Here is a 17390-nt window from a genome sequence, read left to right as displayed (position 1 = left end):
TCACGTCTGAAAAGCCATAAATCTGGAACTGCTATGATACCACTGCCACTCCAAATCCACTTATCCATCAACCAGGCGGCCAGACAAACCTGCTTCACTGGCTGCTCAAGCTAAAGAGTTGATGAACTGCCAAACCCCTACTGTACGCAAGTCTGATAGTACTTACTGGATCAGAGGAAGACATGGTTTCACATTACCAGGCTGGAGATGACAGGTGAAATAAGGCTAGAGCTACAACCTCAAGCTGTTTGGATTACTGTACGAGTTCTGTATCGCTTTATAACTTTATCCTAACAAAAGTATTTAAAGAAACTGTGGAAAGGAATCAAACGGCAATTCCAAATAGTTTAAGCTATCAAATTGTATTGTTAATGTTCAGTTTCTGCCAAAGAAATGATTTCTTTGTACTCTGTACTGAACAAGGCGGAAGGCTATTTGTGACCTCAGGTTATTTACTCGGGCCCCATATCTGTCTTTGGTTTCCTCTTAGCGCACTTGGCACCGACAGAAAAATACAGAGGCTGGTAGACCAGAGTCTTACGAAACTTTATTAAACCATGAGCTATTCCAAACCATTTCAGTCTCTTTATATCTTTTCCTCCCTCTCGCTTCTTTCGACGTGATATAGGAAAGGCCAGCATTTCATTTTCATTCTCTGCACGATTCTTTCTTCTTAAACATTTCTGAGTGGCTCTCACCGTGGAGGACCTGGCTGCTTCTATCAACCCCTGGCTCCACTTTCAGACTGCCGTTGAGAGCCCACCTCCAGGGATTTCAAAGGCAAACGTCATTCTCACAGGGAGAAGAGGAGTTGACTCTCAGTGCTGTGGTGTACCGACACGACCTGACTTGAAAATCAACCTTAAATAAGAGAATTACCTGCTACTGGTTTCAACATATCCAGACCAAATCTAATGATCAGTAGCAGTCAACAAGTTATATCGAACTGTTCAAAAGGCTTAGAATAACAGTCTCACACATTGTCATTTCAAAGAAGAAGCTTATACTAAATATATGAAAGTTCAAATTCATGAGAACATTCAAATCTCCTGAAGCAATATTAAAAGAACGTTCAATCAGAAATGACATTTTGTCATCATTTACTTATCCTCATGTCATATTTTATTTTGAAGAATGTTTCAACTGTGATTACCTATATAAATGGTAGTCAAAAGGGTTCAAAGCAACGTTAGTCCCCACTGACTTAATGGACAGAAAAAGAAGCTTCTTTTAGTGTTGTACCGAAAAACGAATGTCAGACAGTTTTCTAAGAACTGTATGAAAAAAGAAAAAGAAAAAAATGGAACAAAACAGTGTCAGTTCAGAAAAAAAATCAGTTTGACCTTTCCAAACTTCATCTTGTTCTTCGCTGTAATTGCGTGTAATTCTAGGGGTCAACCTCAGGAGGATTCTCATTGACCTCAATTGCTTTCACGAGCACAACTATATTTATTCTGCTGAATTACAGACAGAGTGAGAGTGCTGAAATTCAGTGAATGCAGTAAGCCTGCTATATCAATCAGTGTTAAAATAAACAGCATGGTAACATTACATTTAAGGGTTCAGCAATGGGCACTGTTTTAGGTGAGTAAAGGTAGACCACTTCAAAGATAGATGAGCAATAGATGGTAAGACGGAAGAAACAACAGATGGATAGATGGAATGAATGACAGATAGAGCAAAACAGACAGATGCATAGACAGGTATACTGACAGATAAAATGATAGATAGAACGATAGAATGACAGAACGATAGATAGAACAAATGATAGACAAATAGATAGATACTGTAGATAGATAGACAGACAGTGAGATAGATAAAGAGATTGGTAGACAGATTGGTAGAAGCAAGGAAGAACTTCTCCAAATCATTGCTGTAGGTATTGGACAATAATGAGCGATGGAAGGGCTAGGAGTTCGAACATTTTTTGGACACCGCCATGGCAGAGAAATCTTTGGCAATTTTTGTTGATTCAACAATTTTGGTTAATGGGTACCACATCTATTCCACAGCCTATAATTACAACAGTTCGGTTTCCAATCTCAGCTCTGCATGCTGGGATGCCTCACAAGTCCTCACAGTAGTCGCCAATTTTCCGCCATTTTCTTGGATCATGCCCTCATCCCATTCCACTGAACAACACCGCATTTAGATAAGCCTTGCATTTACAGACAGGTGACCTAGATGATGTCATCCCTCCCATACCACAACCTCTTGTCACCCTGCCTGAGATTGAATGGTGGGAAAGTACAGTCTAGTTGGGTGGTGTTGGCGCAGTGGATAAGACACATGCCATTGGCGTGAGAGACCCGGGTTCGAATCCACTGTGAGACACCAATGTGTCCCTGAGCAAGACACTTAACCCCTAGTTGCTCCAGAGGCGTGCGACCTCTGACATATATAGCAATTGTAAGTCGCTTTGGATAAAAGCGTCAGCTAAATGTAAATGTAAATGTAGTTGCCACTGCACAAAGACTCCATGGTTTTCTTCCATTCCTGTCCTAAAAACGCACAGCATTTGACGGGAGGTGACTTGTTGGGAAGTATCAGAAAACAGGCACATCTCTTTCAGGGCCATCAGAAAAAAATCAGGGTTAAACCTAATTGTGTCAGGGTGGTTCACATGGTTCTCGCCAACACCATTTCCAGAAGTGGGTGAATCCTACCAAGCCTAGCCTACCATGTCCTGTCAATGTGCATTCAGTGTGATGATAAGACAAGAGATTTTTAAGCTTTTCACAGTGAAAACGTGCCCCTGATAGCTTAACTGATGGCCTGTTTTGGTCTATTGACTTAGAGAGCCACCGAATCAACTCTATAAATCCTGAAAGAGTAAAGTCCTACTTCATGACATTTCACAGAGCGATCAAGCAAAGCTTTAAGAATCTGTCAGCCCATTTCACTTAATTTCCCAGACTTCCTGGTTCAAAAAAATGACAGCTGTCTGAGTGATCATTCACAAATGCACATTTCGTTTTAGGAGATGATGGTTGCAGCCGGTTTCTGCGAGAGACTGATGAAGTAATGAGACATGGTTGGACAGTATTTTCCAGAGATTTTTCTGCTGAACTGTGTGTAAAAGGACCATTTCATTATACTGATGACAACGATTCAAATTTGGGTTAAAATGTGGAATTCATAAATAAAAAGCCATGTTTAACCTTTTTTTTTTTTTTTAGTTTACCCAGATTTCACAAAAGGTATGTGTTTAAATATTATATTTCTACCTGCAGGTGTTCAGTAATCGAATATCATTCTCCTCATGGTTTTTATTACTACAGAAGACAAAGTTCATGTAAATAGCAAGACTTTGATGGGGACATTTGCAAAAATCATGGTATTGCCGCATTCTTTCCCAAGGCATGTTTGGCTTGGATAACACTCGGACACTGGGAAACATTTTTCCCCAAGGGGAAATTTGTTAGATATCTTTTGGATGTTAACAGAGGGGCAAAGCGATATGATTACTAGATTGTGAAAAATAATGTAACCGCACTGATTTGATGATATCCATTTTACACCGATCATCTCAACTTCCCATTTACACACCGTTAAATGTGCTTGCAATTTAACCTTGATCATGGGAATAGGGAGAGTGCCTCGGTTGAAATGCACAAAAAACAAACAGAGCAGGCCTCTCGTTTTCAGAGGGAGAAAGACGGATAGAAGCAGTTCGGTCCAACGGTAACAGATAAATAAATATCAATGTTAATGATAGAACAAATGCAGGGACGAAAGGACGGAGGACAGGCGGATTTTCTTTTTTTGTGCCCACAAGATGAGGACGGTGATAGCTTAAAGCAATAGTTTAAAATGAAAACCCCAAAATGAAAATTCGGTCATTATTTGTTCACTTGTTCCAAACCCGCTTGGCTTTCTTCAGTGAAACACAATAAGTTATTTTTATTTATATATATATATATATATATATATATATATATATCCTGGACAATTTTCAACAAAACAAAACAGAATAAGGACTGGGACTGTCATGCTTCCAAATGATAAAAAAAAAAGTGACCTTAAAAGACAAAAAAAAAAAAAAAAGTGCATAAAATAACTTAACCTTGACAGGTTAAGTTAATGAGAGAAGTAGCAATGTCTGATGTGTGAAAGAATTATTTTTCTAGTCAGATCTGTTCAATTAATAATTTGACTGACTGATTTGGTTCTTGAATTCAACTTCCTTTTTCAATTATCTAGTCAAAACGGTTAACATTCCAATGAAGGAGATTATCACTGAAAAACACTTCAAAGATTATGACTCCAGAAGATTAAAAAAGATAGTGTACAAATCAAATGGATTATTTTTATGATATTTTTACTGTTACTGTTTTAAACTTAAAAGCTCCCATAATTGCATGCAAAAGAGTGACATTATAAAAAAATGATCATGGAAGAAAAAAAATCATTAAGGTTTGGTTCAATATGAGGGAGAGCAAATGATGACAGATTCTTAATTATGGGTGAACTATCCCTTTAAGGCAGAAAACAGGCAGAGAGAGATACAACCCGAATTCCAGAAAAGTTGGGACGTTTTTTAAATTTTAATAAAATGAAAACTAAAAGACTTTCAAATCACATGAGCCAATATTTGCTGTAATATATGCTGTTGGAATTTGGTCCCATTCTTGCCTTATATAGATTTCCAGCTGCTGAAGAGTTCGTGGTCGTCTTTGACGTATTTTTCGTTTAATGATGCGCCAAATGTTCTCTATAGGTGAAAGATCTGGACTGCAGGCAGGCCAGGTTAGCACCCGGACTCTTCTACGACGAAGCCATGCTGTTGTTATAGCTGCAGTATGTGGTTTTGCATTGTCCTGCTGAAATAAACAAGGCCTTCCCTGAAATAGACGTTGTTTGGAGGGAAGCATATGTTGCTCTAAAACCTTTATATACCTTTCAGCATTCACAGAGCCTTCCAAAACATGCAAGCTGCCCATACCGTATGCACTTATGCACCCCCATACCATCAGAGATGCTGGCTTTTGAACTGAACGCTGATAACATGCTGGAAGGTCTCCCTCCTCTTTAGCCCGGAGGACACGGCATCCGTGATTTCCAACAAGAATGTCAAATTTGGACTCGTCTGACCATAAAACACTATTCCACTTTGAAATAGTCCATTTTAAATGAGCCTTGGCCTACAGGACACGATGGTGCTTCTGGACCATGTTCACATTTGGCTTCCTTTTTGCATGATAGAGCTTTAGTTGGCATCTGCTGATGGCACGGCGGATTGTGTTTACCGACAGTGGTTTCTGAAAGTATTCCTGGGCCCATTTAATAATGTCATTGACACAATCATGCCGATGAGTGATGCAGTGTCGTCTGAGAGCCCGAAGACCACGGGCATCCAATAAAGGTCTCCGGCCTTGTCCCTTACACACAGAGATTTCTCCAGTTTCTCTGAATCTTTTGATGATGTTATGCACTGTAGATGATGAGATTTGCAAAGCCTTTGCAATTTGACGTTGAGGAACATTGTTTTTAAAGTTTTCCACAATTTTTTTACGCAGTCTTTCACAGATTGGAGAGCCTCTGCCCATCTTTACTTCTGAGAGACTCTGCTTCTCTAAGACAAAGCTTTTATAGCTAATCATGTTACAGACCTGATATCAATTAACTTAATCACTAGATGTTCTCCCAGCTGAATCTTTTCAAAACTCCTTGCTTTTTTAGCCATTTGTTGCCCCCGTGCCAACTTTTTTGAGACCTGTAGCAGGCATTAAATTTTAAATGAGCTAATTAAGTGGATAAAAGTGTAAAATTTCTCCGTTTAAACATTTGCTACGTTATCTATGTTCTATTGTGAATAAAATATTGGCTCATGTGATTTGAAATTCCTTTAGTTTTCATTTTATTAAAATTTAAAAAACGTCCCAACTTTTCCGGAATTCGGGTTGTAGATCACCAGGGGGAAGGGGGTCCTGCCGGAGCGCACATGAGGGTTTATTGACTTTGCCAGTAAAGCCTCCATGTGTTCAAATCAGACGGACGGTGAAGTGTGGAATCCGTGCATGATATCCAAAGAACAAAAGTATCCGCTTATTCACACGCATTTTACCAGCTGAGAGAAAATGTTTAAAACATTTAAGCAAGTCCATGTGTAAAGTCAGCGCAAAAAAATGTGTTTTGCGTCTACAGGGAAGGGCCAAAACAAATAAGATTATGAAAACACTTTAAAGCATTTATTTTTGCATGGCTGCACACCCCTTATGTAAGAATGAAGGGCAGGTACAAAATATGTTTTAAGGTGATGGTGGAAAGATACTAGAAAAACATGGAGGATACTTGGATATTGTAAACCACTCCACTGAAAGTCAATAAATATTAACTGAATAAAAAACAGGCTTCACGTGTTATGCCAAGACAAGAAAAAAAAAATCAACAGCTAATGGTACATATGGGCTTTGAATACCTAAGTGACCTATAAATAATAATAAAATTTAGCACTGAACCAAGTAACAAGTTCACCCAAAAATAAAATACACTACCATTCAATAGTTTGGAGTACAACCATCTACATTGCGAGTAAATCACTCGCATATGCCACTATATCTTCATTCTGGCGTCTAGATGTCTGATATTAGCCAATGACTAATAAATTCTCAGATTTTACTCGCCAGTGTGTTAGTTGGAGGCTAAATATAAGTTTAGCACAGCTATATTTTCACTCGCGAACACTCTCTGTCTGAGGGCTTCAGAGTTTCACTGTCCGTCAAGCGATCTGTGATATTTCTCAGTTCATCGCAATGGATACGGAGCGCACCTGTATTTGATGTACCATAAACTCTAGTGTGAAGGTGCACAAATCGCCGTCGCTTTCTCTCACACACACACACAGAGAGAGAGAGAGAGAGAGGGAAAGAGAGAGAAAGAGAGAGAGAGAGAGAGAGAGAGGGAAAGAGAAAGAGAGAGAGAGAGAGAGAGAGAGAGAGAGAGAGAGAGAGAGAGAGAGAGAGAGAGAGAGAGAGACAGAGAGAGAGAGAGAGAGAGGAGACAGAGAGAGAGAATTGATGTGCAACATTTAAACAATATTCTTTGTTGTATTTTCCTGTCAATATAACAGCGTTCCTATGGAAGTCTTCAGCTTTTAAGCACAGCCGGGTTTTCCGGTAGTGAGTAGAGTTAATGCGAAAACGGCAATCTCATTGGCTGGCGCTCACCTATTATCGTCCCTGTTTTGATTTCAGCAAATCAGTTCAAGTGAACGCACAAAACCTGATTAATATTCATGAATCCAGCAGCTCAATCCTTAGTAATGCTTAGTGTGTTTTATAGTTCTTATTATTAGAATTCGTATCATTATTATCCTAGTATTTTTTTTTGTCAGAAACATTGAATGACAGAAAAAACAACCACCTCTCAAGTTAAAATGTTAGTTAAAATGACTAATATGCATTCAAACATGGTTATCAAATTTACTTCTTATTACTTAACTTATATTAAACAATACTTGATTATTATAAAGCTTGACTGACTGATGTTAAAAGTGTACTGATCAGTCTGGCGAGTAAACTAAAATATTTACTAGCCAATGGCGATTCAATTGCCAACATGTCCGTAGAGGGTTGGAGTAGTTACGTTTTTTTATGTTTTTTTTTTTTTAAGAAATTAATGCATCTATGCACAAAAGATGCATTAAATTGATCAAAAGTGACAGTAATGTTGCAGCAGATTTCTATTTCAAATTAGATTTCATTCAAGATAACTGGGCCATTTTTCCCCAGTCATCTCAATGACAAATTGTGTCCCAATTGAATTGAATTCAAACTTAATGCCGTTATTTTGAACTTTCTATTGAAAGAATTCTTAAAACATTTCACAAAAATATTAAGCAGCAAAACTGTTTTCAACATTGATAACATGTTTGTTTCTTAAGCACAAAATCAGCCTATTAGAATTATTTCTTAAGGATCATGTGACACTGAAGACTACAGCATGCTTTTAAAATTTGAAAATAGTTTGCCAAGAATAAATTACATTTTGAAATATATAATAATATTAAAACTGCAATAATATTTCACAGTATTAGTGTTTATATAAATATATATTTTTTGCATTGATATGTTTTGAATGGTAGTGTAGCTTAAAAATCAAAAATCAAAATTTTACTTGTTATTCACTGATCCTCACCTCACTGGATTGAACTCAACAACAATTCTGTGGAAGAATCCTCAAGACTGATCTTGTGAACCAGACCAACCGATTCACTTAAACTCTAAAAACTATTTGTTTTGTGAGGAAATAAACCCTAATGCAGTTGTAATGACATACAGGTGATTAAATGAAAAATGAATTAAAAATTGTGGGTGAACTATTCCTCTAGGTTAACTAAAGGTTAAATGTAAAAAAAAACAAAAGGGGAAAAATCAGCACCCCTGGGACCTCTCTGTGGAGTCTCAGGAAAAGCAATAAATCCCCATCTTCAAAAGACAAGGAATTTATTTTTGCTGAGTTTGTCACGGCTGTGTTTAATGCAACGGAAGTCCATAAATCAATGGTCTTTGTTACCATCACACACTTGTAGTACTGTGTTTGCGTGTGTGTGATTTTAGCGGCTGAGGTCACTGCAGGGAGAAAGCATATAACTTATACGGCTGAAATCTCACAAAAAAAAACTTTTTAGACAGCAAAACGACTTTCAAACTCTTTTTTTTCTTACCGTATTAGTCGGGTCATCTTGAAGTATTGAGTCATACAGCTTATTGGCATCCTCATACCTTTAACAGAAAGATCATATTGAAGGATAATCAACAGGAACACGGGTCATGTGAAATGAAGTAGTAGGGCTATCAAAAAAAGTTCCCAGTAACCAACTTTTTGTATACACAGTGGCTTGTTTCTATAATGACTGAGACTACGTATCCAAGCGGCAGAAATAAACAGTCATTATTGTACCTCCTCAAATAGCCAGTGTTGTGTGAGGTTTACTAGCTCCACAAAGAGCGTAATCCACAAACGTGATTGCCTGCACTTTGATTTACCTCTAAACAAATCAGCCTGCACTTCCACCACAAATCAGGCATCGTTTTGAAGGGCATTTTGCTTAACAGGCATTCCGAGAAGAGACGTATATGAGTTACAGATGCAAAGAAAATGAAATAAATACACTCGACGGGCCCTTCAACCTGAGCTGAGGGTTGGAGAGCACAGAGTGTTTGAAAATACATTATGAAGTACAATGCTGATCCCATACACTGTTTTCTGAAGAATAGGAGGACAATGCAATAAGCTTGTCATGTCGAATGTACGATGAAATAGTGTTTTTTTTTTTTTTTTTTTTTTACAAGGGACAACCTGCAAAGCTAACCCTGGTGCAGCCAAAGCAGCCGTTTTTATGATCAAAAGCTAAACCTGTTTCAGTCTGCAACCAACAACAGAAGCAGCTCTGGTTCTTATTATCACTGAGCTCCAACGCCACTCCTCTTCTCACATCCACATTAGAGATCAATCACTCTCTGGCACATCTCACATGGCACCAGCCGCTCTGACTTGCTCCATTTATGTAGGATTCAACCATGTGGGAGTGGAGGCAGAGAGTTTCACTTAAGTCAAGCGTCTGATGGCAATTAGATCCAAATTTGTAGTTTATTTAATCTGACTGTGCAGGGACAATCATTCACAATTACGGAACAACCTCTGGCATAACTGATAAACATGTTGAAGATATGGTGAGCAGACTGAAACAGATCTGAAATCCTGCTGAAATTCTATACATTGACATCAATTTATGGCCTTCTTAATTGTTTGCTCAAACATAGAGACAGGGCGGGGGGAGGTCACAGAGGGACCCCCAGAGTAATAGCGGCAAAGACCACTTCCGTCTTCTGAATTCCTCATTCGGGCAAAAGAGCCACTGGATTACCAAAGGCTAAACCGTTCTCTCGCTTTTCCACTTAGCAGAAGGAATGGTGGCTTGCAAAATAAACAGCCTCCCTTCCCACGCATCCTGCCACTTACGTTCCAGAACCCCCCATCCCCCCACACCCTCCCTTGTAGCTTATCCAAGCCATGGTGTTAAGATGTTGCTGCGGTGTGTCTTACCTCTCCAGAGCCTCCAGCCGCATCCCTGCTAATCGCTTCACTCGGTGACTGTCTGGGAATTGCCTCTTCAGCTCCTGTAGGCAACTCTACGCAAAACACAACAACAATGTTGGGGTTGATCATGCAAACATGCAACTTTTCCAGACAGTCTCCATAAACAGTTTTCCTAACATTTTCCAGACATGTGCCATTGGCCTGTCACTGTAAATTTTCACTACTGGTTAAAATTTGAGAATCGACCAAAAAAATGGCTTCCTTTTTCTTTTTAATTGACACAAAATATTAATATACTTTTTACACCAGTTCAAAGCTTGGGGTCTGTAAGATTTTTAAAATGTTTTTGGAATAAGCCACTTATGCTCACAAGGCTCACAATTTCTTTGAAGTAAACAATAATATTGTGAAATATTATTACAATTAACTTTTTTAAGGTATTTTAAAAAGACTTTATTCCTGTGAAGGCAAAGATGAATTTTCAACAGCCATTACTCCAGCTTGACACTTCAGAAATAATTTTCATATGCTGATTTGATGCTAAATAAACATTTCTTATTAATATCAATGTTAAACATTGTTGTGCTGATTAATATTTTTGAGAAAACTTTTTTCAGAATTATTTGATAAATAGAAAGTTCAAAAGAACAGCATTTAATGGTTTGTTTTTTAATGGTAATGTTCATTATTTATATAGAAACTGGTTTCATTTGAAATTTTTTTACTAGAAGAAAGAGAAATTAAATGGTTCTTATATAAACAAAAATCAACGGAAATACTACAAAGATTCAGTTTTCAAGTGTTGTGAACTATTCATTAATATTGAAATATAAAACTTGATACATAAAAAAAATACAAAAAGTGTAATATTTTGTTTAAAGAATCAATAGATAATTAAAATTTTTAAAAAAAGTTTGTTTTGTGATTTCATGTCAGGCGTTACAGAGTTAACATCAAAAAATGCTGACGAATTAAACATCAGGCATGATTATTTTTCACAAAGAAAGAATTCATGTATTTTTTGAACCACAGTTTGAGTGATCATGCAAAGCCTGCTGAATTACAGAGGACTTGAAAATTATACAACAACTCTCAGGGGTGATGAAATGTGGGCTTCGTGCATATTTTTAGCCCAAAGCATTTAAAACTTTATAGATCTACTCTAAAAAGTGTGATGTGACTAGTTTGACAAGACAAAATTACAGCAAAGGTTTCTGCTGACCATAAAATGAAACCGTAACTTTCCTGTCCGTGGGTCCCATGATAAACAGGTCGGCTATACAGCAGTGAGGAAAAATTGCAAGTGACGTGGGTGAGAATTCAGAGCACTGCACAGCGGGAACCCACAATTCCACACTGGCTACTATAAAAAGCAGAAGCAGGATGCTACTTTTACCCGTTTTTTTTTTTTTCACACACTCATGACTTGGTGAGGAATGGTTACTGTCAAATCCAATGTTTTCCTGGTTAGGATGGAAAGTTTGCTCTGTGGCTTAGCCCGGCTGACCCATCAAGCTCACAGACGGTTATTCCCGCTGTTTTCCTAGCCACTGGTAAGAACCTCAGAAACTGACTACTGTAAGTGTCTCAAGTCAACAAGAAGGATCTGGAACATCCCTGATTTGAATCTCAAACCATTAGTTTTTTCAAAAGAAAGAAGTGAAACATTGCATTTTCAGTGGGCAAAAATAATTTAAAGCTTAACGAGTAGAGCGACAAGCTGAAGAGACCATAGTCATTTATTTTTTATTTAATTACATTTTAGGAATGAAAACATTACACTGCGATAAATGGATTGTACTGATGTTTAACAACAAACCTATTGTTAAGGTGACGAAGCATTTAAAAAAAAAAAAAACTTTCATTAGACACAAACTCCATTGAAAATTAAATGATCTAGGACCTTTATGCAGTGGGCGCCGTGGTAAAGTCTGTAAATCTATCCCTCACAGCCTTGCTTTCATCTATGTTCAATATGGCGTCTAACCTGAAGGTCTACAGATGAGAGAGTGCAAAAGTTACTCAAAGGAAACTCACCCAGGCAAGATCGTCACGACTGCAGTCCAGTGCTGCAATCATCACCTGCTCGTAAATTATCCAAACTGAACACAAGAGACAAACAGAAAATGACACCATATTAGGAAGTCCATTTTTCACCATGGTAGCAGAAATGACAAATGAACATCGAGCCCATGTGAACTCGAGCAAACTGTGACATTTCTTCTCTGTATCATTAGAAAAGACAATCTTTAGCATCCATCAGCGGCATAGTTTGTCTTCGTAATCTCCGGGTGTGGGCGCGCTGGCACGTTTCATGGAAACGATCAGTTTTATGTATCAGTTCAGTCAAACACCACAAAGGGTGAGCGAATTTCACCCTCTATTCGTCATGACATGCGTTATGTGCTGAAACTGCGCAGCTATCGTCATCTTGGCCCAAAAAGTGGGTCGTTACTTTGACAGATTACAGGAATTTAAGATTCCTACAATTAAATGTTTAAGTAATTTCCAAGACGGCAACATTTAATGTTCAACTGGCAACCATAACAAAGCTAGTGGCTTTAGCTGCTCTATTTACAATAAAGAAAACGGATTAGGGGGCTTGGCTAATGGATCCAATTAATGAATTTAATGCTCCATGACAGACAGGGAAGTGTGTTTTGACAAGCATGTCCGAGTCTATTGGCTGAATGATTACAAAAGTGTTAATTGAGAAAGAACAATAAAATCCCACTGAACAAGAAAAAAAAATCCAAAACAAATGCCTAGAGTTTTCTGAGTTTTTATGATTCTAAGTCTTGCTTTGATAATAACCATTTAGTTTCACAGCCAATTTAAGAGCTAGTTTCAATAAAAACAAGCTGTGTAAAGTATTTACCACTCACAGAGGGTCTTTAAGGACAGTATAAATCATAATCACAACAACAAATTTTTTTAAGTTTCTGTAAAAAGACTAAATCATGCACCAATAAAATACAACTCATTACATGGCAAGTGAGAAGTACTAGAACAATGGCTAAGACTTTCACTGATCTTTTCTTCGTTTTTTCCTTAATTAGATAACAGGCCTATGTAGAAATTTGAAAAGCCTCCTATACCCATAAAATACATCGTAATTGTTTTGTTTGGTTGTATGAGCACATGTATTGCAATAAATGCCTTATTGAGGGCTGTTTGTCAACTTACAGCTTGGCTCTGTCATTGTTGTTTGCTAAGATTCCTCAAAAAGTGGTGTTGTTCTTTGACGAAACAGCCAAAAAACATTTAATAATAGTTATTTGAGATTACATGTGGGTTTTAAAATAACAATATGAATGACGAAAAAGGCCTATATTTGATTTGTGTTGCAAAACAGCCCAGTTTCTTCAACTGGTAAACCAAAATTGTCGTTAAATAGAAAATAAATGTAAAATAGATGTTTTAGAGCCAGCATTAAGGATTGGATCACCTCTGAGATAATGATTTTAGCGGAAGAGAGTTTTGGCTTTAGTAGCTATGTTTGACAACACGATTGCAGGACTTCATCTGCTTGTCTGGCTTAAAAACCTATAACTAACCAAAGTAAATAAATATTAAGCCATCTGAAGCGTTTCAGATGTTTCTACTATAACCTCATTTCAATGTCAAGAGAAAAGCTGAAAAGTCTTTTTGCTATCAAATATTTAAGGACAAATCAAGAAAATCACTAAGGAAAGAAAAAAGAATCGGTGCTCTTTTCCCCTTCCTGCAATAGAAATATACAAGCGGTCATACACTCGACAGACAATACTTTTGTTAGAGAGAAAAATAAAAAGTGGTCAGCATACACGCATAGATGTTTTTTCTATTTTATTTTATTTGTCTGGTTTTGGGATCCAAATCTAAAACTAAATATTTGCTTTTGAAACAAGTTAGTGGAACATTAGTGGATCCAAACACTGCAGCCAAAAAAATTTAATAAAATTAATGGCATTTAATGTTAATATTTGCCAAAAACGTATTATTTTGAAATGCACTGCCTTAAGGAAAATAAAGGTTAGTGGCTTGCACCACTGAAATATTATTGCCAAGACTGCGTTAACTACTCATTTAGTGAGGTTTATTTATATTTTTATAAAAATGTAAGTTTTTAGTGGCAGTAGTTTACAAAGTGAATTTAGAGACAACTTTTCCTCTCACATTTTAATAGTAAAGCCTTTCCGAGAAGTTGCACTTTAAATTAATTCCTCTTTAAATCACAACCACTGCAGCCATCAAAGCAGTGCTTTTGTAACAAACTCGATGCCTTAATATATTTCAAGACAATTACTGTGAAACTTCAGATCTCTTGCTGTGGGAAATGTTCCTATTATTTATCTAATGGGAATATAACCTCAATGTTCTATGATGGTTCCATGCAAAAAAACATTATAGTTATTCAGACTATTTATTTGTTAAATATCTGTCACTTCTTCTATTGAAAGGATGTGTCTGATTGTTGTCAGGCAGACATCACCCTAAACCAGATCTAATTATAAAACCCATTAAGTTTATACCTAACTCTAATGTTACAGAAGCTAAAGGTTATTTGTGTTTTATAACTTATAACTTTGCTTTTGTGTACTGTAAATGTACTTACTGTCATCTCCCAGTTTAGACGCGTGCTCATTAATCAGCTCTTCACCGACATCCACAATCTGCTCACTGTTCCTGTAATTCTCTTCTCTCCACTTACGGAGTTTGTCACGCATCTCTGAAATGCAACAAATAGACACATCAGTCCTGAAACTTTACCACCAACTTATTTTGATAACCAATTATTTATTTTGAATATAACATAACTTCCTATATTCATCTTCTTACTTGGTTATTAATACATTAAGTTCTCCATTAGACTGACATGCTTCCTGACTATATACTTAATCAAATCAAATCTTTTTAGGACAGTCTAGGTTAGATGAAAAAGTACAACACCCTGATAATGACAGTATTTTCTAAAAATGCTGTAAAACAGATAAAATACCCCGAAATATCAATTATATATTTGTAAATATTTAAACAAAAGCACATACAGAGCGGTACAAAGATCTGAGACCAGACCACTAATACATAGTTATTAATTTATTTATTTTTTTACGAGGGAAAAAATGAAATAAAAAGTAAACTCATAAAGTTTTAGTATTTGAAATCATAATAAATATAAGTGAAGTAAATCATACATCATATAAGTGATGAATTTATCTGAATTAACGTTAAGCAGTGTCGTTTAATCCGAATTTGTAGATCATTGCATTGAATTAAGATATCAGCTTTATGGCGATAAAAGAATGTCATCATAAAAACAAATGATGATCATCTCAAGTGAACGGAATCATCAAGAGCATGAATATCACATCAGATCCTTGCAGATCCCCAAATCCACAAGGGATTCATCATAAACAGACCAGGCAGACATAAAAAAAAATTGCATTAATGATCCGCCTACCTTTCAACTTTATCCTTTAAATTAAGCATAAAATAATTGCTAAATACACGCTAAACATCTTCAGCGCAACATCTTATATGAAATTTACATAAAATTATATTTTCTACAATACAAGTCTTGCTACTAAGCTAACGTTATGCCTTCATAAGCTAACTGGCTAACGTTACCTAGATAGCATGTTATTGATAATGACAAAACACGACGATTAAGGCACTTAGTTCGTAAACCTGTACAATATGAATAACAAGAGTAACGATTTGATTGCTATATATGGATACTGAATATCTTAATAACCGCTGTTAACAAAAACAAAGTAATTTACCTTCCCAAGTGACATCGTAGAGCTCCGATACAGACGACATGTTTTCCTAGTCCCGCCCCTTGTGAGCTGATTGGTGGATGACAGTGACGTCTCAGTTAACGCTGTGAGAATGAGAAGGGGTAAAGGGCAAAGGCAAAATCCAAGACATTTTTTTTAACAATACCACAAAATTGAAATTTCATTTATAAAAATGTGCATTTAAGTAATTTTTTAACCATGTATCTAATGTTTTTTTCTGCAACCATGTTTTCAAACATTTTGAGAATATATTTAATAAAAATAAATCAATCAATACATAAAACTCCAAATATTGGGGGAATCACTAATGTAAGTCAAAGATCAGTGGCAATGAAATAATTTAAAAGTATTTAATTATTAATAATTTGAAAAGCTATCTAATAATAATAAATAAATAATAATTATACAAATTCAATAATGTATCATTAATGTTTTCAATTTTATGAGCTAAATAATGTGGATTTATAAAAGATCTTTAGGGTCAAGTATATCAAATTCATAAGGTTTAGTCTGTTTTGTTACCATAGAAAGTCTTTGTAGCATTTCAAAAGTTCATTGTGGTTTTATATGATGTCTCTCTCTCTCTCTGTGTGTGTGTGTGTGTGTGTGTGTGTGTGTGTGTGTGTGTGTGTGTGTGTGTGTGTGATCAGTTGGTCTCTGTGGATCTGGCTCAGCGTATGATTTGCTCTGCTGTGTCTCACCAAGTGGACTCAGCACATGCTTGTTTACAGTAGCTCAACCTAAACATGATGGCATTCCTATTTATGTCTACTTGTACATGACACATTGTAACAAAGGCTTGCTTCCTAAAGGATAAAGTCAAAGGCAATGCTACTAAACTTACACTACTGTTCAAAAGAGGTAAGTTAATACTTATTCAATTATTTCAGACGATTCATTGAACAGATTTACAAAAATGATTCACTGGTCCGATTCCCTGAATATTAATTGGGGGTGTTTTTGTCATATTTAGTATACATTTGCCAGGTTTTCAAGTTTGACTTTCATAACCTCTCATTGTTTTTAGTTAACAAAAACATCTCTGTCTGTCAGGGCAGTGTGTTAAAGTCACATTGTAATACATAGAAAAAAATATTTCTACCAAATTATAGCATACAATCAAGTGAAACATTATCATAAATAAGAAATGTAGGGTTCAGTCCCTTGTTGGTTGATCTTTAGGCTTGCAGTTGATTGTAGGAAGGGTGATTGGAGAATGATTGAAGAAGTCGCAAGAAAATCCAGTTATGACATTTTATGAAGGTAAAAAAAAAAGACAAACATAATTGTTCACAATAAGATGAACAACATATGTTTAGAAAATAGATTGGTTGAATTTCCATTTTATTCCAACTTTAAGGGCCCACTGCTGACCTGTGTGTCAGACCAGTTCCTTTAAAAGACACCTCATGTTCACAGGTCTTACAAGCTCTTTACGGGCATCAGATTAATTTATAGTTGGGTCAACAGGAAGTGAGGAAAAAGGTAGCACATGCTTTGTGTTTACTTTGGAGTGCTGCTTTTGCCAGAAGTGTCACCATAAGAAGAGATCAACAGCAACCA

The 17390-nt window shown here is 36.5% G+C and overlaps 1 protein-coding gene across 1 annotated transcript in view; it reads right to left on the bottom strand.

Moving 5' to 3' along the window:
* The window catches only part of LOC132103274 (ER membrane protein complex subunit 2), a 33467-nt gene extending 17551 nt beyond the window's left edge, over positions 1–15916 (bottom strand). The window contains exons 1-5 of the mRNA XM_059508239.1: positions 15810–15916; positions 14642–14755; positions 12082–12146; positions 10051–10136; positions 8669–8726 (exon numbers count right to left, since the gene is read on the bottom strand). Coding sequence (XP_059364222.1) covers positions 8669–8726; positions 10051–10136; positions 12082–12146; positions 14642–14755; positions 15810–15849 — 363 coding nt within the window. The 5' untranslated portion in view covers positions 15850–15916. The remainder of the gene's footprint in view (positions 1–8668; positions 8727–10050; positions 10137–12081; positions 12147–14641; positions 14756–15809) is intronic.
* Between the last annotated feature and the right edge of the window lie 1474 nt (positions 15917–17390).

This window comes from Carassius carassius, chromosome 24, assembly GCF_963082965.1.
Source record: "Carassius carassius chromosome 24, fCarCar2.1, whole genome shotgun sequence".
In the NCBI taxonomy this organism is placed as follows: domain Eukaryota; kingdom Metazoa; phylum Chordata; class Actinopteri; order Cypriniformes; family Cyprinidae; genus Carassius; species Carassius carassius.
Note: the sequence above shows the minus strand (reverse complement) of the source record. Positions and strands in the feature narration are given on the sequence as shown.